Genomic DNA, 22,905 nt, shown 5'->3' on the forward strand with positions numbered 1-22,905 from the left:
CGGCACAAGGTTGCCTCTGCTATCAGATTCCAGTGAACCACAGACACTGTCTGACTTTGACATTTTGTGCACTATTTTTATTTATTGTTGTAAGGTGGTTTGTATGAATTTTGCACTATCATGTTGCTGCAAAACAATGAATTTTGTGACTTGGTCATGCATGACAATAAATTCTGGTTCAGATGAGACCTCAACCAGACATAACACACATACAGGCAAACAATACAAATAAATAAATAAATACTATTTCTCCTCCTTTGTCTGCCCCCTCTCTTCCCCCATTCTCCCTCCTTCTCACTCCCTCCCTTCCTCCCCCCTCCCTTCCTCCCCCCTCCCTTCCTCCCCCCTCCCTTCCTCCCCCCTCCCTTCCTCCCCCCTCCCTCCGTCTGTTCTCTCTCTCTCCTCCTCTTCCCGTCTCCCTCCCTCCCTCCCTCGCCCCCGTCTCCATGGTGACAGGACCGGAAGTCGCCCTGCTACCGCCGAGGTCAGAGGTCGCGGCGCCGCCATCGCGCGTCCGGAGGCGGCCGATCCTGTTTGTAAACAGACGGCGCCGGCAGGAGCCGCTTGACTCGAGGCCCAGGCTTCAGGCCCTGCCCACCAGGCCTCCCCGATCTCGTGTCCCCACCCGCCCCCCCCCCAACGCCGGCGCGGGGGAGGGAGGCCCGGCTGCCGAGCAGCGGGAAAGAAGGCGGCGAGAAGCCTAAGGGACTAGGCCCGGCGCTTCAGGGCCGGGGCTTGTTGGGGGTGGGTGGGGAATCTGAGGGGGAACAGGGGATAAAGGAGGCCGGGGTCTCAGCCCCTGGGGCCCAGGGAGCTCTGGTCCCTGTTCCAGAGGGTCAGGTGAGCCCAGGGGCTCAGGGGGAGCCTAAGACCCAAGGCCCAGGGATCAGTTGGGGGTCTATAAGGCGAGCCCAAGCCCCGGGGACAGGGAAACACAGGGGTCAGGGTTTCTTAGAGGAGGCATTAGGTGCCGGGGAAGGCAGAGGGTGCCGAGGGTCCCAGGTCTAGTTGGACAGTGGGTCTGAGGGGAGCCTGATTCAAATACAGGGGGGTTCAGGGGAGCCCAGAACCCTGGGGTCAAGGGAGCTCAGGGCTCTAAGGGGAGCCCAAAGCCCTGGGGGGGAGGTCTAAGAGAACCCGGGAGTTGGGGGACCCAACATCTGGAGGACAGGGAAGCAGGGGTCAAAGCGAGCCTTGGACCTGAGGCTTGGGAAAGTAGAGATAGCCCCGGGGGTCAGGACGGGCAGCCTGGAGCTCAGGGACAGGGGGTCTAAGGGAACGCAAGGTTCGGGAGAACAGAAGGAACCTGGGGGGGCTGCGGTTAGGGGCAACCTAAGGCCCCAGACCCGCAGGCCAGGAAGACTTGAGGAGCCCAGGGACCAAGACCACCATGGAGGCCGCTTGGAGCAGCTTCATCTTCCAGGTGAGTCCTGGGGAGGGAGAGGAGACGGAGGAGTTGCCTCTGGGCATGGGGAGGTGAATGGCAGGGTTCTTTGGATAAGGGGGAGGAGCCACTGAGGGAGGGGCGCCACCTGTGGCTGAAGGGGAGAGCTCTATGAGGGTGAGGTCTGTGAGGAGGGTCAGAGCCTAAGAGGAAAAATCTGTGAAATGCCAGAGGAACTTAATGGGTCTCACAATGTCCGTAGGAGGTAAAAATATATGACCGACATTTCAGGGCCTGAGCCCTTCCTCAAGGTGTGAGTAAAAAGTCGGCAGGCACCTGAATTAAAAATCTGAGGGGTAAGAAAAGACTGGGGGAGGAGCCCAGACCAACAGACAAAGGGTGTTAATTGGATATGATAAGAGGACAGGAGGTATGAAAGGTGAGAATTAATGAGGGGAGGGGTTTAGTTTTTGGCTCTGTAAAAGGAAAAGGGAGAACTAGAAGGAAGGAGAGATGGGGCCAGGGGGCTTTAAAGGAAACCAGAAAAGTCGATGTTAATGCCATCCGATTCAGAAACGTTGGCAAAGGAACATGACAGGGAATTGACTTGGGCGACCACTGGGAGATCCATGCTGTTGCAGGTGCTCGACGAAGCAATCTCCCAGTCTGCGTCCAGTCTCACCAGTACCGTCCAGTTGGAGCAAACCTCCCTGCCTCTAAATTTAATCCCTCGACCAATGATTCAAGATTCCTTTAAGGCCATGTAATAAAGCAGGTGTAATATTACACCAAAGTTGCTTTAGTCTGATTTGCCATCGGCAGAAATTGTCCGACGTCCCTTACATTCAGAGAAAGAGAAGCAAAAGATTGCATTCAGAATTAGAATATTTTGTCATGAACAAGTCATGAAATTTGGTGTTTTGTGGCAGCATCATAGAGCAAATGTTCATATTGTAACCATCTTGCAACATAATTATAAAAAATAAAAATAATAGTGTACGAAAAGTCAGGCAGTGTCTTCGGTTCATTGATCATTCAGGAATCTGATGGCGGAGGGAAAGAAGCTGTTCTTGTGCTACTGAGTAGCTAGTTTTTAGGCTCCTCTACCTCCTTCCTGATGGTAGCAGAGTGAAAAGGCCATGGCCTGGGTGATGGGGTCTTTGAAGATAGAGGTTGCTTTTTTAAGACATTGCCTTATGTCATGTCCTCGATGGAGTGAAGTCTGGCGCTGTGATGTCGCAGGCCAGGTTAACAACCTCTGGAGTTTATTCATGTCCTGAGAGTCCATGTTCCAATACCTGGTACACCCTTCAACCGGTCTCCAGCCAGATTGCAACCCGGCACGAGTCCCTCGATTGCAAGTGCCGTACTGCCCAGCCTTGCCTCGAGTCGCCAGCAGCCCCGCCGGCCTGTGTGTGTACTTCATCTGCAGAGCTCCTCACTGGTCTGCGCCATGGTCACCGTCCCATGGGTGGTCTCCTCTGCTTCTCAAACAAGGTGGGGGGGAGGTTTCCTTCCCCGGAGTCTGCAACCCCTCAATCACAGGCACCGCCATCTTTGGCCTAGACCCCAGGGTCACAGAATTTATAAATAAAGTCACCCTTGGCTCCTTTAATTTCCATTTGCCTTCTTGGCAGCTCGCTGCACCTGCAAACCAACCTTTTGCGATTCATGCACAAGCCCTCCCACATCCTCCTGCACAATCTGATAGTCTATTTTGCCTTCTAGAGTGGATAACCTCACGTTTAACGACATCAAACTCCACTCTTGCCCAGTCACCTAACTGATCTATATCTCTCTGTGGATTCTCCAAATGCTCTCAACAATTTGCTTTTCCACTCAATGTAGTGTATTTAGCAAACTTAGATACTACAAATATTTTTCTGTAGTCGATAGGAGGGAACTACAGAGAAACCTTTCTTGCCTCGTAACCCTCTATTTTACTTCCATTTGTGTGCCTGTCTAGGATTCTCTTAAATGGCCTTTATGTTCCAGCCTTTACCACCATCCCCAGCAAGACATTCCAGGCAGCCATAACTCTGTGTATAAAAAATAAAAAAAATTTAAAAAAAAACCCAGCCCTGACATCTCCCCTAAACTTACCTCCCTTCACTTTGTACAGATGTCCCCTGCTATTCCTGCCCTGGGAAACAGGCGCTGACTGTCCTCCCTATTGATGCCTCTCAGAATCTTGTCGACCTCTTATCAAGTCTCCTCTCATCTTTCTACACTCCAAAGAGAAAAGTCCCAGCTCCCAACTTTACCTCATAAGACACATTCTCCAATCCAGGCGACATCCTGGTCAATCTCCTCTGCCCCCTCTCCGTAGCTTCCACATCCTTTCTGTAATGATGCGACAAGAACTGAACACAATTCTCCAAGTGGGGTCTCACCAGAGATTTGTAGAGTTGTAACGTGATGTCTCGACTCCTGAACTCAATCTCCCGACTAATGAATCTCAGCGTCCCACAGACCTTCTTAACGATCCTATCAACCTGCGCGGTGACCTAGATTTGGATCACAATGACCCTCTGTTCATCCACACTCTTAAGTAACTGACCATTAACCCTAGACTCAGACTCCTGGTTTGTCCTTCTAAAATGCATCACCTCACACTTCTCTGGATTGAACTCCATCTGCTACTTCTCTGCTCAACTCTGCATCCTATCGATATCCATTTGTAACCTATGATAACCTTCACCTTTGAATGGCTTTGTGGCCATGTTTGCAAAGAACCCGAAGGTAGCTGGAGGAGCAGGTAATGTAGAGGAAACGGAGGCTGCAGAAGGACTTGGACAGATTAGGAAAATGAGCAGACAAGTGGCAAATGAAATACATTGTCGGAATGTGTGCAGTCATTGTAGAAGAAATAAACGGGTGGACTATTTTCTAAAGGTGGATAAAATTTAACATTCCCAGCTGCAAAGGGAATTGGGAATCCTCGAGCAGAATACCCTGTAGGGAAACTTGGTGAAGAAAGCAAATGCAATGCGAGGGTTTTCAAAGTTTGCGGAGGGATCTAGACCAGCTGGAAAAATAGGCTGGACAATGGCTGATGGAATTTAATGCAGACAAGTGTGAGGTGTTGTATTTTGGAAGGACAAACCAAGAAAGGTTGTCCACAGTGAATGGTCGGGCACTGAGGAGTGCGGTAGAACAGAGGGATCTGGGGATACAGGTACATAATTCCCTGAAAGTGGTGTCATAGGTGGACAGGTTTATAACCATATACAGCACAGAAGAGGCCAGTTTGGCCCTACTAGTCCATGCCGGAACAAATCCCCACCCTCCTAGTCCCACTGACCAGCACCTGGTCCATACCCCTCCAATCCTCTCCCCTCCATGTAATTATCCAGTCTTTCCTTAAATGTAAATTACGTCCTTGCTTCAACCACCTCTGCTGGAAGCTTATTCCACATCCCAACCACCCTTTGCGTGAAGAAATTTCCCTTCATGTTCCCCTTATAATTTTCTCCCTGCAATCTCAAACCATGGCCTCTGGTTTGAATATCCCCCACTCTTAATTGAAAAAGCTTATCCACGTTGACTCTCTCTGACCCTTTTAAAATCTTGAACACCTCCATCAAATCCCCCCCTCAATCTTCTACGCTCCAGAGAAAAAAGCCCCAGGTTTGTAAAGAGCTTTTGGCACATTGGCCTTCATAAATCAAAGTATTGAGTACAGGAGCTGGGATGTTATGGTAAAGTTGTACAAGACATTGGTGAGGCCACATTTGGAGCATTGTGTGCAGTTTTGGTCACCAAACTACAGGAAAGCTCTCAATAAGATAGAAAGATGCAGAGAAGATTTACTAGGGTGTTGCCCGGACTTCAGGAGCTGAGTTACAGGGAAAGGTTAAAGAGGTTTGGATTTTATTCCCTGGAGCATAGAAGAATGAGGGGAGATTTGATGGAGGTATTTAAAATGATGAGGGTTACTGACAGAGTCAATGTAGGTCGGCTTTTCCCACTGAGGGTGGGTGAGATCCAAACCAGAGGACACGGGTTAAGGGTGAAAGGGGAAAAGTTTAGGGCAAACTTCACACAGAGAGCGGTGGGAGTGTGGAACAAGCTGAGCTGGTGAATGCGGATTCGGTTTAAACATTTAAGAAGAACTTGGACGGGTACATGGATGGGTGGGGTACAGAGGGATATGGACTGGGTGCAGGTCAATGGGACTAGGAAGAATAATAGTTCAGCACAGACTGATGCCGAAGGGGTCAATTTCTGTGCTGGAATGTTCTATGGTTCTGTGCTGGCATTCATTTCAAGAGAAATAGAATATAAGAGCAGGGATGTGGTGTTGAGGCCTGGTGAGACTTCACGGAGAATTGCAAATTGTGTTGGGCTTCTCATTTAAGAAAGGATGTGCTGACGTTGGAGAGAGTTCAGTGGAAGTTCAGATCCAGATTTCAGATTGATTGTCAGAGTGCATAATCACATACAAGCCTGAGATACCTTTTTCTGCAGGAGCGGCAGAATTACCACTTATTGCTAGTGCAAAAATAAACTGTACACAACGTACACATGTAAACAAATAAAAGAACTGTGAGCAGATATCAGAGAGAATAAACTGACTCCAATACAGAGAGAATAAAAAAGAAAATCAATTAAGTACACAAGTCAGTCCTTAAATTTGCCGTTGAGGGGTCTGATGGTGGAGGGGGAACTGCTGTTCCTGAACCTGATGGTGCGAGTCTTGTGGCCCCTACACCTCTTTCCTGACGGCAGCAGCGAGAACAGAGCATGTGCTGGGCGGTGTGGATCCTTGATGATCGCTGTTCTCTGACCACAGTGTTCTCCGTAGATGTTCTCAATGGTGGGAAAGGTTTTACCTGTGATATCCTGGGCTGTGTCCACTCCCCTTAGAGCACACATGTCAAACTCTGGCCCGCGGGCCAAATTTGGCCCGCGATATAATTATATTTGGCCCGCAAGATCATTTCAAAAATGTATTAGAGGTGGCCCACCCTGCAGCGAGAGCCGATGCTGTTTTTTGGTAATGTCACCCCCAACATCCTCCCCCTTCATTGCACATCCTAACCCATTGTAACACGAGAAATTGTTATACGAGAAGTCTTGATGTCATCAGCCGGCAAGCCAGTTGGAAGGTTCCCCGCACAACCAGTCACTTCTCCCACCTGTCGAGCGGTGCGGCGGATTGGCGAGTGCCTGTGATTTCCTGTCGGCGCGACGGGCATGGCAGGCTGCGCACGGCCCCCGGGCAGCGCGAGCCCCGCGCGACTGGCACCGGACGGCCCTTCCACAGCGCGAGCGCATTTCTCCCGGTCGCCACGGCCTTCAGCGTTTGCACCCGTGCAGACCCCAGGGACGGCTGGTTCAGCCCTGCACGTGAAGAGAGAGATGGTGGCTGTCCACAAAGGCTGATCGGCAGCGCGCTGGGCCTGAGTGGGTGGGTAAGCAGGGGTGGGCAGAGAGTGTAGGTGAGGAGTAATGGGCAGGGCAAGTTATGGTGGTGCGAGGGGCAGTTAGAGGGAGGGATGAGTAGAAGGAGGGGTGGATAGGGAAGAGGTAAAAGGGGAGGGGCAGGGCGAGTAGGGGAGGGGTGATTAGAGGGTGAGAGACGGGTAGAGGGAGGAACAGGTTGAGGGGAGAGGCAGTAGAGGGGCGTGTATAGGATGGGGTGGGTAGAGGCAGAGCGAGTGGAGTGAGGGGTGAGTAGAGGTTGGGTAAAGGACTGGTCAGGTAGAGGGATGGTGGGTCAAGGGTGAATAGAGGCCTAGAGCCTGAGGAGTGAGCAGGAAATGCTGAGTTCTGATGCAGGCCAAAATGGACACAGCCTGTGAATGCTGACTACATCTCCACAGGGATCAAATATGTTTCCCTCAGGTCAAGCAAAGGGTGAACTTGAGCTACCTACTCCTGACCTGTAACATTATCCTCCAAAAGTTATATCCTAAAGTTTAACATTACATATGTTGAAAGAAGAGAAAACATGCAGATGTTGTTGAAAAATTTCAATAAATATTTAGTTCGGCCCTCGACTTAGTCCAAGTTTTTAATTTTGGCCCTCCGTGAATTTGAGTTTGACACCCTTGCCTTAGAGGGCTTTATGCTCAGGGGGTGAAGCTGGTCAGCGCACTTTCCACCACACTTCTGTAGAAATTTGCTGGGGTTTCCAATGTCACGCCGAATCCCCGCAAACTCCTGATGAATTAGAGGCACTGATGTGCTTTCTTCACCACGCCATTGATAGTGACTCCCAGGAACTTAAATTTGCCCACCCACTCCACTTGTGATCCTCCGATCACAAGGATGATTCCAGCAATGGAAAGGGTTATCACACGAGGAGTGTTTAACCGTTCTTGGCCTGTACTCTTTGGAATTGAGGAGAATGACGAGGGGATCTCATTGAAACATTTTGAATGTTGAAAGGCATGCACAGAGTAGATGTAGAAATGTTGTTCCCCACGGTGGGAGAGTCACAGATAACAGGGCACCATTTCAGGATCGACGTTGCACGCCGTTGATTTGGAAGATGGATTAGAGGGCTCTGCGGACGATACAAAGCCCTGAGTAGGGGCGTAAGTGAGGAAAATCTGAGTCTGCAGAAGGAATCAGGATTTATCATCATGAACAAGTCATGAAATTCGGTGTTTTGGGGCAACATCACAAGGCAAACATTCATATTATAACCATCTTACAACATTACTATATATAAATAAAACTGCACAAAAAGTCGGGCAGTGTCTGTGGTTCATTGATCATTCAAGAAGCTGTCCTTGTGCCGCTGAGTAGCTCGTCTTTAGGCTCCTGGACTATTTCCCCAATGTTAGCAGAGTGAAAAGGGCCTGGTCTGGGTGATGGGGGTCTTTGAGGATAGAGGCTGCTTTTTTAAGACACCGCCTTATTTTGACATCCTTGATGGAGTGAAGTCTGGTGTCCTTGATGTTGCAGGCCAAATTAACTGGAGCTTGTCCTGAGAGTATGGTGCCTCCATACCAGACAGTGATGCAACCGGCCAGAATGCTCTCCATGGTCCACCTGTAGAGATTTACGAGAGTCTTTGGTGATGGACCGAATCTCCTCAGACATTTCACAAAGTATAGCCACTGGCAAACCGCCTTTGTGATTACATCAACGTGGAGGCTCCAGGACAGATCCTCGGAGATATTGATGCCCAAGAATTTGAAGTTCTTGACCTGTCCACTACTGAGCTCTCGATGAAGACTGGGTTGTGTTCCCCCGACTCTCTCCTGAAGTCCACAATTATCTTCTTGGTTTTGCTGACGTTGAGCACAAGGTTGTTGTCGTGACCCCATTCAAAGAGCTGATCCATCTCTCTCCTGTCCGCCTCCTCCTCGCCGTCTGTGATTCTGCTGACAACTGAGGTGTCATTGGCAAATTTGTAGATGGAATTGGAATTGTTCCTGGCCACACAGTCATGGGTGTAGAGTTAGTAGAGCAGTGGGCTAAGCTTAGTGATGAGGAGACATTGTTTCCAATTCGTAATGGCTGTGGTCTTCTGATGGGAAAGTCGAGGATCCGGTTGCAGAGGTGGGTACAGTGGCCTAGATTTTGCAGCTTTCTTGACCAGCACTGAGGGAATAATGGTATTGAAGATAGAGACAGGTTAGGAGAATGAGCAGAGAATTGATGGATGTAATACACCTTGGTGTATGCACTTTGGTCAAAAATGGGGAGAAAATTAAAAATTCCCAGATGCAGAGGGACCTGCGAGTCCTCGTGCAGGATAGTCTGAAAATGCAGAGGTTACAGGGAGTCTGCAGAGGGATACAGATAGGATAAGTGAGTGGGCAAGGGTCTAGCAGATGGAGCACAGCATTTGCAACTTTGAGGTGATCCACTTTGGAAGGAACAATGAAAGATCAGAGTGTTATTTAAACAGCAAGTGATTGCAGCGTGCCGCCTTACAGAACGATTTGGGAGTGCTCGTGCATGAATTGCAAAAGGTTATTTGCAGGCTGTCAAGAAGGCAAATGGAACGTTGGCCTTCATTGCGAGAGGGATTGAATTTAGGAGCAAGGAGGTTTTGCTGCAACTGTACAAGGTGCAGGTGAGGCCACATCTGGAGCACTCCATGCAGTTCTTGTCTCCTTACTTGAGGAAGGATGGACTGGCTTTGGAGGCAGTGCAGAGGAGGTTCACCAGGTTGATTCCAGAGATGAGGGGGTTGGCCTGTGAGGAGAGAGGGGATCTTATAGAAATGTATAAAAATTATGAAAGCGGTAGGTAAGTTGTTGCTATTGGTGGGGGAGACCAGAATGAGTGGTCATAGCCTCAGGGTCCAGGGGAGTAGATTTAGGACAGAGATGCGGAGGAACTGCTTTTCCTAGAGGGGGTGAATCTGTGGAATTCGCTGCCCATTGAACCAGTGGAGGTGACCTCAGTAAATATATTTAAGATAAGGTTGGATTGGTCCGATGCCATCTACAAGTTTAACTATGACACCACAGTTGTCGGCAGAATCACAGACAGCAATGAGGAAGTGTCCAGGAGGGAGACAGATCAGCTCGTTGAATGGGGTCATGACAACTACCTTGTGCTCATCGTCAGCGAAACTGAGGAGATGATTGTGGACTTCAGGAGAGAGTCAGGGGAACACGACCCAGTCCTCATCGAGGGCTCAGCAGTGGAGAGGGTCAAGAACATCTCATTCCTGGGGGAGAGATCAACATCTCCGTGGATCTGACCTGGAGCCTCCCATGTTGATGTAATCACAAAGAAGGCTTGCCAGCAGCTGTCATTTGTGAGGTGTCTGAGGAGATTCAGTCTGTCACTGAAGACTCTCGTAAACCTCTATGAGTGGACCGTGGAGAGTAGTCTGGCCGGTTGCCTCACTGCCTGGTACGGAGACGCCAACTCTTGGGACAAGAATAAACTCCAGAGGGTTGTTAACTCGGCTGCGACATCACGGGCTCCAGACTTCACCACATCGAGGACATCGCCATGAAGCGGGGTCTTAAAAAGCAGCCTCTCTCCTCAAAGACCCCACACTCAACCAGACCCTCTTCACTCTGCTACCATCGGGGAAAAGGTCCAGGAGCCGGAAGACGAGTTACTCAGCAGCACAAGGACGGCTTCTTCCCCTCCACCATCAGATTCCTGGATGATCGATGAACCACAGACACGACCCAACTATTAGTTATTTTTTATTTTTATAATAATGTTATACGATGGTTATAATATGAATATTTACTCTGTGACGCTGCCACAAAACATCAAGTTTCATGATTCGCTCAGGATTCTGATTTTTACATAGTTGGGGAATTGAGGGATGTGGGGAAAAGGCAGGTCGGTTGAGATGACCCCATCGTCGGATCAACCATGATCACATTGAATGGGGGAGCAGGTTCGACGGGCTGGATGCCTGACTCCCGCTCCTGTTTATGATGTTCTGATGATCTGATGACCAGATTGGGGCTGACCTGGATGGGGACGGAGCTGGATATGTGGGGAAAGATTATCTGGGACGTTTCTGGGACCAGAGTTGGGGGGAGGGTCTTGAGTCTTAAAGGAGAAGGCTGGGACGTTTCACACTGGAGGGCAGGAGGCTGTGGGGACATCCTTTGGGAAAACCATGAGAGACTGCGGATGAGGTCTCTCCTCCCCGGGGTCAGGGAGGGTGGGGGCTAAAACCGGAGGGTTTAAAGGTGGGAGAGGAAGTCAGGAATGTGTGGGTGGTATCAGTGGAACTGAGGCAATGTGATGATCTTTAACCTCTCTAATTTCTCTTCCCCCGCCCCACTCCCCCTCCCCCACCACCTGCTCTTTCTCCCCCTGGTCCCCCCACTCTCTCTCTTCCCCCCACCCAACCCACAGACCACCCCCGGCGACCCCTCCCCAACCCTCCAGCATGACCTCCTGCCCATCCTCGGGGCCCCTTCAGAGGACGGGGTCTCCCGACCCCTTGCCCCGCCAACTGCCCCCCCTCCTCCAGCCCCGCCTCGGGAGTCCGGGGAGAAGGCACCCCCCTGCGCCCCCCGCTCCCGCCCCCCTCACATCTGTCCCCTCTGTTCCAAGCAGTTCAAGAACAGCTACAACCTGAGGCGCCACCAGCGCACCCACGGCGCCCGTCCTCGTCCCCTCCCCACCACCCCCTCCCCTCCCTCAGAGGGGCCGGGGGTCTCCGAGGGGGCCGGTGAGCCCCGTAAGGTCAGGAAGGACCACTGCTGCGAGCTGTGCGGCAAAGCCTTCCGTGATGTCTACCACCTGAACCGGCACAAGCTCTCGCACTCAGATGAGAAGCCCTTTGAGTGCCCCGTCTGCCAGCAGCGCTTCAAGCGGAAAGACCGGATGAGCTACCATGTGCGTTCTCACGAGGGAGGGGTCCACAAGCCCTACACCTGCAGCCACTGCGGGAAGGGGTTCTCCAGGTAGGGCTGGGGGAGGGGAGGGAAAGAGATGGTTGGGGGGGAATAGAGTGGAGAGTAAAGAGGGAGGCGAAGAGGTGGGAAACTGGGAGACAGGAGAAAAAGATTGGAGAGAGGGTGGCAGAGGGGAAGGAGCGGAGATAGAGAGGAGGAGGTGAGAAAGAATGGGGTACAGAGGGGAGAGAGGGGGAGGAGATAGAGGGGAGAGAGTGGGGAGAGGAGGGAGAGGGGATAGAATAGAGAAAGAGACGTGGGAAAGGGGGGGACAGGGGGAGTAGTGGAGGGGGGATAAAGTGGAGAGAGGAGGGGTGGGAAAGAGTGGAGAGAGTGGGGGACAGAAGGGAGAAATGAGGGTGACGGGAGGGATAGAAGAGGAGAGGGAGGGGGGAAGAGGGGAGGGAGAGACAGAGAGAGAGAAGGAGCGAAAGAGGGGAGACAGAGGGGTCAGAGAGGGAGGGAAAAATAGGGGAAGTCCACAAACCTCACTGCACACACTGCGGAAAGCTCTTCTCCAGGTATGGAGGGAGAGAGGAGTGGGGGGAAGAAAGGGTGGAGAGAGAGGGGGGGGACTAATAGAGGGGGAGGGAGGGAGAAGGGGAGAGAGAGGGTGGTAATAGACAGTTGGGGAGGAGGAGAGAGGAGGGAGAAAGGGGGGAGAGAGAAGGGGGAGCAGGGTGATATGGAGGGGAAGATTGGGGTGGGTACACTGTGTTGCCCCACGAGTGGGGAGGGGTGGTGATCAGTGAGGGGTCTCTGATCTCTCGCCCTCCCTCTTGTGCTGCAGACCAGACCACCTGAATAGTCACATCCGGCAGGTCCACTCCACTGAGAGACCCTTCAAGTGTCAGGTAGGGTCAGGGGTCGGCAAGGGGGTGTAAGAAGGTAGGCTGGTGGTGATGGGAGGTGAGACGGAGGGAGAGAGGGGAGGGTTGGGGGTGAGGGAGGGGTGGTGGTGAGGGGAGGGGAGGGGTGAGGAGAAGGGTTAGTGGGAGTGGAGGGAGGGATGAGAGGAGGGGAGTGGTGGGTAGAGGGAGGGATGAGTGGTGGGGGAGAGGGGGAAGAAAGAGGAGTGGGGAGGGGTGGCAGAGAGGGGGAGGGGTGGGAGAAGTTGACGGGGCAGTGAGGGATGGGTGGGGTGTGGGAGAAGTGTGGGTGAGAGAGTAGGAGGGAGAGAGAAAAGGGAAGAATGGGGGGGTGAGTGAGAGGTGAGGTAGAGGGGGAGGGAAGAGAGAAAGTGCGGAGAACTATTTTCTAAAGAGGGAGGAATTCAGAGATTGGATTCCTTTATTGTCATGTGGAACCATCGAACTCGACAGCACATACAACAGGCCATTTCGCCCTTCTAGTCTGTGCCAAAACGTCATCTTGCTAGTTGTACTGACTTGTACCCAGTCCATAACCCTCCAGACCTCTCCCATTCATGTTTCTATCCAATTTATTCTTAAAACACAAAAGTGAGTCCACATTTGCACCGTTAGATGGTAGCTCGTTCCACACTCCCACCGCTCTCTATGTGAACTTTCCCCTAAATCTTTCACCCTAAGTCAATGTCCTCTTGACTTCTAAGTGGAAAGAGCCGACTCACACTCTGTCTGTACCCCTCATAATTTTGTAAACCTCGATCAAATCTCCCCTCATTCTTCTACACTCCAGGGAATAAAGTCCGAACCTGTTTAACTTTCCCTCTAACTCAGTTCCTGAAGTCCGGGCAACATCCTAGTAAATCTTCTCTGGATCTTTCTATCTTATTGAGATCTTTCCTGTAGTTCGGTGACCAAAACTACACACAATCCTCCAAATGTGGCCTCACCAAAGTCTTGTACAACTTTACCATAACATCCCAGCTCCTGTACTCAATACTTTGATTTATGAAGGCCAATGTGCCAAAAGCTCTCTTTACAACCCTGTCCACTTTCAGGGAATTATGTCTCTGTATTCCCAGATCCCTCTGTTCTACCACACTCCTCAGTGCCTGACCATTCACTGTGTACATCATTAGACAATAGCTGCAGGAGTAGGCCATTTGGCCCTTCGAGCTAACACGGCCATTCACTGTGATTGTGGCTGATCATCCAGGATCAGTACCCTGTTCCGGCCTTCTCCCCAGATCCCTGGACTCCACTCTCTTTAAGAGCTCTATCTAACTCTTGAAAGCATCCAGAGAATTGGCCTCTACTGCCTTCTGAGGCAGAATGTGCAACAGATCCACCGCTCTCTGAGTGAAGAATTTCTCCATCCACTCCGTTCTCAATGGTGTACCCCTTGTTCTTAAACTGTGGTCTCATTCTGGACTCCCCCAATGTTGGGAACATGTTTCCTGCCTCCGGCGTGTCCAATCCCTTAATAATATGATATGTTTCAATCAGATCCTCTCTCATTCTTTTAAATTCCAGTGTATACAAGCCCAGTCACTCCAATCTTTCAACATCAGAAAGTCCCGCCATCCCGGGAATTAACCTTGTGAACCTATGCTACACTCCCTCAACAGCAAGAACGTCCATCCTCAGACCTGGAGACCAAAATTGCACACATTACTCCAGGTGCGGTCTCCCCAGGGCCCTATCCAACTGCAGAAGGACCGCTCTGCTCCTATACGCCACTCCCCTTGTTATGAAGGCCAACGTGCCATTAGCTTTCTCCACTGCCTACTGTCCCTGCATGCTTACTTTCAGTGACTGAAGAACAAGGACACCCAGATCTCGTTGTCCTTCCCCCTTTCCTGTTGACACCCTACAGATCATAATCTACCTTCCTGTTCTTGCCACCAAAGTGGATCACCTCATCTTCATGCCCATTAAACTGCATCAGCCCACTTACCCAATCCCTGCATTCTCATAGCATCCTCCTCGCATTTCATGCCCAGCTCTGTGTTCTGCCTTGGTTTGTACTTCCGTAGTTTCCAGAATAGTATAGAAGTTGTAATATTCCACAAAGTTCCCTGCTGTCAGGCAGCCAAAGAGTCGCCGTTGGCACCCCTGAAGGAGCAAGAGAGTCCCCACCCCCCACCCCTCCCCAAGTCACCGAGTGCCCTTGGGTACACCTCCAGCCCTCCCACAGCCTCTGCAGCTGTACTGCCTCTTGTCCGAAGCATCGACCGCCCGAGAACCAGATCTGAAACCTCCGACGTGATCAGGAAGTCTTCAACACCCGAGGGCCCTTGCCCTCAGCACTCTCTCTGAACCTTGCTTGGAGGGCAGGGGTCATTTGGCCTTTGTTTCGAGTCTAAAATACAGTAAAGGCCCTTCGGCGCTCAATGTGCTGACCCATATATTCCTTAAAAAAAAAAAGTTTAAACCCTCCCTACCCTGTAACCCACTATTTTTCTTACATTTGTGGGCCTGTCTACGAATCTCTGAAATGCCCCAATGGTCCAGCCTCCACCACCATCCCCGACAAGGCATTTCAGGCCCCCACAACTCTCTCTCTTAAAAAAAACCTACCCCCGACGTCTCCCCTAAGCATCCATCCTTCCACTTTGTACACACGTCCTCTGGTGTTTGCCAATCCCACCCTGGGAAATGGGCGCTGACTGTCCACTCTATTGATGCCTCTCAGATCTGGTCGACCTCTATCAAGTCTCCTCTCATCCTTTTACGCTTCAAAGAGAAAAGTCCCAGCTCTGCGAACCTTGCCTCATAAAACTTGTTTCCCAATTCAGGCAATGTCCTGGTGAATCTCCTCTGCCCCCTCTCTGTAGCTTCCACATCCTTCCTGTAATGAGGTGACCAGAACTGAACACACCAGAGATTTGTAGAGTTGTAACATGACCTCTCAACTCCTGAACTCAATCCCCCGACTAATGAATCCCAGCGTCCCACAGGCCTTCTTAACGATCCTATCAACCTGCTTGGCGACCTTGAGGGATGTAGAGATCTGGACCCCAAGATCCCTTTGTTCATCCACACTCTGAAGTAACCGACCTTGAACCCTGGGATCAGCCTCCTGGTTTGTCCAAAATGAATCACCTCACACTTTCGAACTTTATCTGCCACTTTTCTGCCCAACTCCCCATCCTGTCTGTGTCCCGTTACTGTATCCTGTTGTAACCTCCCGCACTGTCCACATCAGCTCTCCCAACTCCCCATCCTGTCTATACCCTGTTATAACCTCCCACACTGTCCACAACACCTCTCCCAACTCCCCATCCTGTCTATATCCCGTTATAATCTCCCACACTGTCCACAACTCCTCTCCCAACTCCCCATTTCTCTGTACCAGACTTTGATGAGTATGGGGGTAAGGAAGGAGGTGGAGAGAAGAGGGTAGTATTGAAATATATCAGACATGGGAGGAAGATCTGATGGGCCAAATGGGAAAATAATTCTGCCCCTATGGCCATGGGCTGTTGGGGCGGGTAAATAGCCAGCTTCTGTCCTGCAGTGAATTTGGAATTCTTATTCTTTCTCACCTCTCTGTTTCTCTCCCCTTCCTCTCTCTCCTCTCCTCCCCCTCTCCCCCGCCCCCATCTCCTTCCTCTCCTGTTACCTACCTCCCTTCAGACGTGTACAGCAGCCTTTGCCACGAAAGATCGTTTGCGTGCACACATGATCCGTCATGAGGAGAAGGTTCCGTGTCACGTGTGTGGGAAACTACTGAGTGCTGCCTACATTACAGACCACATGAAAGTTCACAACGAGAATCCCAATCACACATGTGACCTGTGTAACAAAGGTGAGCGATCCCAGACTGTGTGTTACGGACTGGGGGGGGTGGAGGGAGTTTCACTGTGCCCCACCCTGGGTCTGTGTGACTGGACAGGAGAGAGGGAGCTTCACTCTGTGTCCCACCCCAGGAGTGTGTGACGGGACGGGGGTGAGAGGGAGCTTCACTCTTTGTCCCACCCCGGGCGTGTGCGACGGGACTGGGGGAGAGAGGGAGCTTCACTCTTTGTCCCACCCCGGGAGTGTGCGACGGGACTGGGGGAGAGAGGGAGCTTCACTCTTTGTTCCACCCCGGGAGTGTGTGACAAGATGGGGGGAGAGGGAGCTTCACTCTGTGTCCCACCCCGGGAGTGTGTGATTGGACCGGGGGAGAGGGAGTTTCACTCTGTGTCCCACCCTGGTAGTGTGTGACGGGACTGGGGTGAGAGGGAGCTTCACTCTTTGTCCCACCCCGGGAGTGTGCGACGGGACGGTGGGGGGGGGAGAGGGAGCTTCACTTTGTGTCTAACCCCGGGAGTGTGTGACAATATGGGGGGAGAGGAAGCTTCACTCTGTGTCCCTCCCCGGGAGTGCGTGACAGGACTGGGGGGAGAGGGGGCTTCACCCTGTGTCCCTCCCCGGGAGTGTGTGACAGGTCAGGGGGGAGAGGGGGCCTCACTTTGTGTCTGGCAGTTTGCAGACGATACCAAGGTCAGTGGAGGAGCAGGTGTTGTAGAGGTAACAGGGAGGCTGCAGAAGTACGTGGATTTGGAGAATGGGCAGAGAAACTGTAAGTGAAGTATAATGTACTTTGGTAGAAAAATTAAAGGGGTAGCCTTTTTTTACAGGGGGGAGAAAATTGCAATTGCCCAGCTGCATTGGGACCGGGGAGACCTCGTGCATGGTAGCTTGAATGTAAACTTGCCAGTGGAGTCAGTTGAGAAGGCGAATACACTGCTGGCGTTCTTTTCTGTTGGGATAGGATACAGGAGGAGGGATGTGATGCTGAGGCTTTGAGGACCTGCTGAGACATCACGAGGAGTATCATGAGCAGCTTTGGGCCCCTTAGTTCAGATTTATTGTCATCACATTTACTGCGATCTTTTTCCTGCTGGCCAGACAGAATTACCACTTACTGGGAGAGCTAAAAAACTGGACACAACGTACACACGTAAACAAATAAAGAAATGTGAACAAACCACAATATAGAGAGAGAAAAAAATCAATAACGTGCACAAATCAGAATCCTTAAATGGGTCCCTGATTGAGTTTGTCGTTGAGGAGTCTGTGGAGGGGGAGCAGCTATTCCTGAACCTGGTAGGTGCGAGTCTTGTAGTGTCTTGAGACATACACCTCTCTCCTGATGGCAGCAGTGAGAACAGAGCTTTTGCCAGGTGGTGTGGGTCCTCAATGATCGCTGCTGCCTGATGTTCTCGACGGTGGGGAGATGTTCCTGGGCTGGTCCATGACCTTTTGGAGGGCTTCACGCTCAGGGGGGAGGGGGGGGAGAGAATCCGTGTTCCCGTACCAGACCGCGGTACACACTTTCCACCGCATCTCTGTGGAAATTTGCCAGGGGTTCCGGTGTCAGACCGAACCTCGCAAACTCCCGAGGAAGTCGAGGCACTGATGTGCTTTCCTTCACAACGCCATTGGTGTGTTGGGTACAGGGAAGATCCTCCGATATTAGTGAGAGAGGATGTGCTGATGTTGGAGAGGGTTCAGAGGAGGTTCACTGGAAGGATTCTGGAAATGAAAGGGTTATCACACAAGGAGTGTTTGATGGCTCTTGGCCCGTACTCTTTGGAATTAGGAGAACGAGGGGGAATCTCATTGAAACATTTTGAATGTTGACAGGAGTGGACAGCCTAGATGTAAAACAGTTGTTGCCCACGGTGGGAGAGTCTCAGTCAAGAGGGCACAACTTCATGCTTGAAGGGCGTCCGTTTAGAATAGAGATGTGGAGTAATTTCTTCAGCCGGAGGGCGGTGAATCTGTGCAATTCGTTGCTACGGGTGGTTGTGGAGGTCAGGTCGTTGGTCAAGTTTATTGTCATCTGATTGTATAACTACAACCTGATGAAACCGTGTTCTCCAGTCCTCAGTGCAAAAATGTGCAGGCACACAATCAGACGGAACTCATGTACAGACAAACAGTACATACGCAGGACAAGAATTTGCTCTGTACAAATCAGTATTGTTTTATGAATGTGACAGTCTTGGATGGTTTGTGTGGGCAGTTCTCGCTGTCCCATGGGGAGAAGCTGGTCCTCAGCCTGGTGGTGCTGCCCTTACCCTCCTACGTCTCTTCCGCGACGGGAGCAGCTGGAAGATGCCATGTGTGGGGGGTGGAAGGGTCCTCAGTGAACTTGCGCCCCCTCTTCAGACATTCGTTTGCAGTAGATCACATCGATGGGGTGGGGAGAGAGAGAGACTCCAGTGATCCTCTCTACCGCTCTTATGGTCCTGATTGACCTCCAATCTGTTTCTCTGTAGCAACTGTACCACATGACGCAGGCAGCCAGGACGCTCTCCGTAGAGCTCCTGTAGAAGTCTGACATGATGGAGGCTGGTGGGCTTACCCACTTCAGTCTTCTCAGGATGTGCAGACCTTGTGGCACCTTTCTGACAAGTGGAGTGTCCACGATAGGTCACTGGTTTAGTGAACTCCGGGGAACTTGGTGCTCTCCGCTCTCTCCACTACAGAGACGTTGATGTGTTGTGGAGGGTAGTCGATCCTGGTCCCCCGAGTCCACCATCATCTCGTTCGTCTTGTCCACATGAGACTCAGGTTGTTACTCTCATGCCATTTAACGAGGCTTTCCACCTCTTCTCTGTGGTGTGGTATTGGGTGAATTAGGGAGATCGAGAAGGAATCTCATTGAAACATTTTGAACGTTGAAAGCCATTGACAGACTAGATTTAGAACGGTTGCTTCCCCCATGGTGGGAGAGTCTCAGGCAAAAGGGTGCATCTTCAAGCTTGAAGGGCGTCCGTTTGGAACAGAGACGCGGGAGGAATTTCTTCATCCGGAGGGCAGCGAATTGGTAGAATTTGTTGCTGCGGACGAATGTGGAGGCCAGGTCACTGGGTGGATTTAAGGCAGGTTCTTGATTACCCAGGGCATCACAGGTTATGGGGAGAAGGCCAGGCAGTGGGTGGGGCTGAGGGGGAGAATGGATCAGCTCATGATGGAATGGCGGGGCAGACTCGATGGGCTGTTTCTGCTCCTGCGTCTGACGCTCCCCCTCACCCTCGTCTCTCTGCAGCGTTCACCACAGCCGCATACCTGAGGGTCCACGCTCGGAAGCACCACGGCATCACGCTGATGCAGCCATACCGGCTCGTCTGCGAGCAATGCGGCGTCTTCTGCCACACGCAAGTGCAGCTGAATGGTCACCGGGGCATCCACAAGCGGGGGGCGGACCCCTCTGCGCAGAGCCCCACCCAGGAGCAGCTGCTGATCTGAGCCGGTAACACCAGGGAAAGAGAGTTGACGGGGTGCAGGAGAAGAGAGAGGGGTGGCACATCAATCCCTGCGCTTCCTCACCCGACCATTTGACCACAGGGGTAGGGAAGGGGGTCACGTGTCCCTGATCTCCTCGTCTCTGCCCTGGGCCCATGGGGGAAGAGGGGTATCAGGTGTGTTCCTGCTCCCATCGCTCCCTGCCTGTGAGAGAGATGGGGGGGAGAGAGAGGTGAGGGAGGCAAAAGAGGGTAGGAGAGAGAGGAGAAAGAAGAAGGAGAGAGACAGGGAGAGAGAGGAGAAAGAGGGAGGGGGGAGAAAGGGAGGGGATTGTGTTTGAGTTGCAAAGTGGAGAGAAGTGAAAGGTGTAGAGATAAGTAGAGTCAGGAGAGAAAAGGGGAAGGTGGCGGGCAGAGGGAGAGAGTAGGAATCAGCCAGGGTTCCTGCTCCCCATCACTATCCAGTGACCCCGGGGTTGGCGGGGGGGGTTTCTGAATCCCCATTGATCAACGGCAGGTAGGGGGTTCTTTTTTGTTTAGCTGGGAGTTACGTTGGGCCATTTCCGACAAGCTCCTCTCCTCTCTGACCCCGACCCCTTCTTCCTGCAGGTAACCGTTGATCGGAACCCAGCTCTCAACCGGGCCCTTATGGACCGTCTCGGACCCAGCCGTGTTCCCTGCGATCAGCGAAACCTCACCACCCCCCCCCGGAGAGGGAGAAAAATGGGAAAGGGGGATGGGCGGGAGAGGTGGGGTGAGGGAGAAAAACGAGATGGGAAAGAGGAAGGAAGAGGGAAAGAGGGTGGGAGAGAGGGGGAGAGGAAGAAGAACAGGAGAGAGAGGGTGGTGGGAGAGAGAGGAGGGAGGGTGGGGAAGAGGGTGAGCAGCGAGATGGAGTTGGAGGGTGAGGGGGTCCCATTCGAGGTGGCCCCTTCGGACTCCCTGTCCAGTCACTGGGACACGATGGGTGGGTGGTCTCACACCGGGAAACCAGTTGTGGGGTGGGGTGGAGCTTGCCAGGAGAGTTTCCCCCTCCCCGGGGATCGACGGAGCTCCCCCTGGATTGAGGGACCCTCCCTGGGTGTGAGGGAGCCCTCCCAGGTTCAGCAAAGCCCCATGCGTGAGGGAGTCCCTCCCCCCCGAAGCAAGGGAGCTTCAACCGGGTTGAGAGAGAATCCACCTTGAGCAAGGGAGGCTACCCACAGCCGAGGAATCATCCTGAGTATTGAGGGAGCTTCCTGATGGTGGAGGGAGCCTCCCAACAATGGAGGAAGCCTCCCGACGGTGGAGGAAGCCTCCTGATGGTGGAGGGACCCTCCCAGGAAGGAGGGAGCCTCCCTCCAGGAGTTGATGGTTGCCTCATGTTCTGCGGCGGTGAACTATTAGACCGTATGGGGGTGGAGAGAGCGGCTGCGCTGCGTGCAGGAGGCTTGTGGCTGGTTTAGGGTCCTGGTGTTGATGTTTTTAAATAAAGACTTCTGCTGACGGTGGCTGGGCCCGTGTGAGTAACTTCTGACGTATCCCCATCTCCCCAAAATAGTCCATACCTTGTTCCCGGGACCATCAATCATTACAGCACCAAAAGCAGGCCCTTCGGCCCTTCTCATTTGTGCCGAACTGTGATCCTGCCTCGCCCCACTGACCTGCTCCCAGACTGTAACCCTCCCATCCATGTACCTGTCTGAATTCCTCTTTAATGTTAAAATGGAGCACAGATTCAGCACCTCAGCTCATTCCACACCCCCACTGTGTGAAGAAGTTCCCCCTAAACTTTTCCCCTTTCACTGTTAACCCATGTCCTCTGGTTTGTGTCTCACCCACCCCTCAGTGGGAAAAGCCGACCAACATTACTCCCTATCTGTCCCCCTCATCATTTTAAACACCTTGATCAAATCTCTCCTCATCCTTCTATGCTCCAGGGAATAAAGTCCCAAACTGTTAAACCTTTCCTTGTAACTCAGTTCCTGAAGTCTGGGCAACATCCTAGTAAATCTTCTCTGCATCCTTCTATCTTATTGAGATCTTTCCTGTAGTTCAGTGACCAAAACTGCACACAATGCTCCAAATTTGGCCTCATCAATGTCTTGTACAACTTTACCATAACATCCCAACTCCTGTATTAAATACTTTGATTTATGAAGGCCAATGTGCCAAAAGTTCTCTTTACAACCCTGTTCACCTGTGACGCCACTTTCAGGGAATTATGTATCTGTATCCCCAGATCCCTCTGTTCTACCGCACTCCTCAGTGCCTGACCATTCACTGTGGACGTCCTTTCTTAGTTTGTCCTTCCAAAATGCAGCAGCTCACACTTGTCTGCATTAAATTCCATCAGCTATTTTTCAGCCCATTTTTCCAGCTGGTCCAGATCCCTCTGCAAACTTTGAAAACCTTCCTCTCTGTCCACAACGTCTCCAATCTCAGTGTCATCTGTAAACTTGCTGATCCAATTCACCACATGACCCAAAATATTCGTAAATCTTGTTCTTAAGGATTCTCTCCCAATTGTTTGCCCACCACTGGCATAAGACTTACTGGCCTAAAATTCCCAGGATTCTCCCTAGTAAACTTCTCCCTTTTCACCCTTAACTCAGGGATGGTCAGAATGGGTTGTGCCCACACGCATAATTGAGTTATTGAGGAGGTAACAGAAATTGATGAGGGTCGGGTGGTAGATGGGGTCTACGTGGAATTTCGTGAGACATTTGACAAATTCCCCACGAGAGCCTTATCCAGAAAGTCACAGGATCAGGGGAACCTTGGCCGTATGGATAAAACACTGTCTCTCTAGGAAGAGAGCAGAGAGTAGTGGTGGAAGGAAAGTTTTCTGCCTGGAAGTTGGTGAATAGTGGAGGGGCTGCAGGGATCTGTTTTGGGACCCCCCATTCTGATTTTTATAAATGAGGCGGATGGATGGGTCAGTGAGTTTGCAGATGACACGAAGGTTGGAGGAGTTGTGGACGGAGCTGAAGGTTGTTGAAGGTTACGAGGATATCGACAGGAGGCAGAGTTGGGCAGGAAATTGGCAGATGGATTCAATCTGGACAAGGTTGAGGTGATGG

General features: G+C 51.7%; 1 protein-coding gene across 1 annotated transcript; it reads left to right on the forward strand.

Annotated features, from left to right (window-relative positions):
- The first annotated feature begins 485 nt into the window (after positions 1-485).
- mazb (MYC-associated zinc finger protein b (purine-binding transcription factor)) lies at positions 486-21,333 on the forward strand. The gene is made up of 6 exons (XM_069926881.1): positions 486-1,423; positions 11,189-11,742; positions 12,524-12,587; positions 16,239-16,410; positions 19,648-19,851; positions 20,453-21,333. Exons 1-5 carry the CDS (start codon positions 1,391-1,393, stop codon positions 19,845-19,847), a joined length of 1,023 nt encoding a protein of 340 aa, XP_069782982.1. The 5' UTR covers positions 486-1,390; the 3' UTR covers positions 19,848-19,851; positions 20,453-21,333.
- The last annotated feature ends 1,572 nt before the right edge of the window (positions 21,334-22,905 follow it).

This window comes from Narcine bancroftii, chromosome 3 (genome assembly GCF_036971445.1).
Source record: "Narcine bancroftii isolate sNarBan1 chromosome 3, sNarBan1.hap1, whole genome shotgun sequence".
Classification (NCBI taxonomy): domain Eukaryota; kingdom Metazoa; phylum Chordata; class Chondrichthyes; order Torpediniformes; family Narcinidae; genus Narcine; species Narcine bancroftii.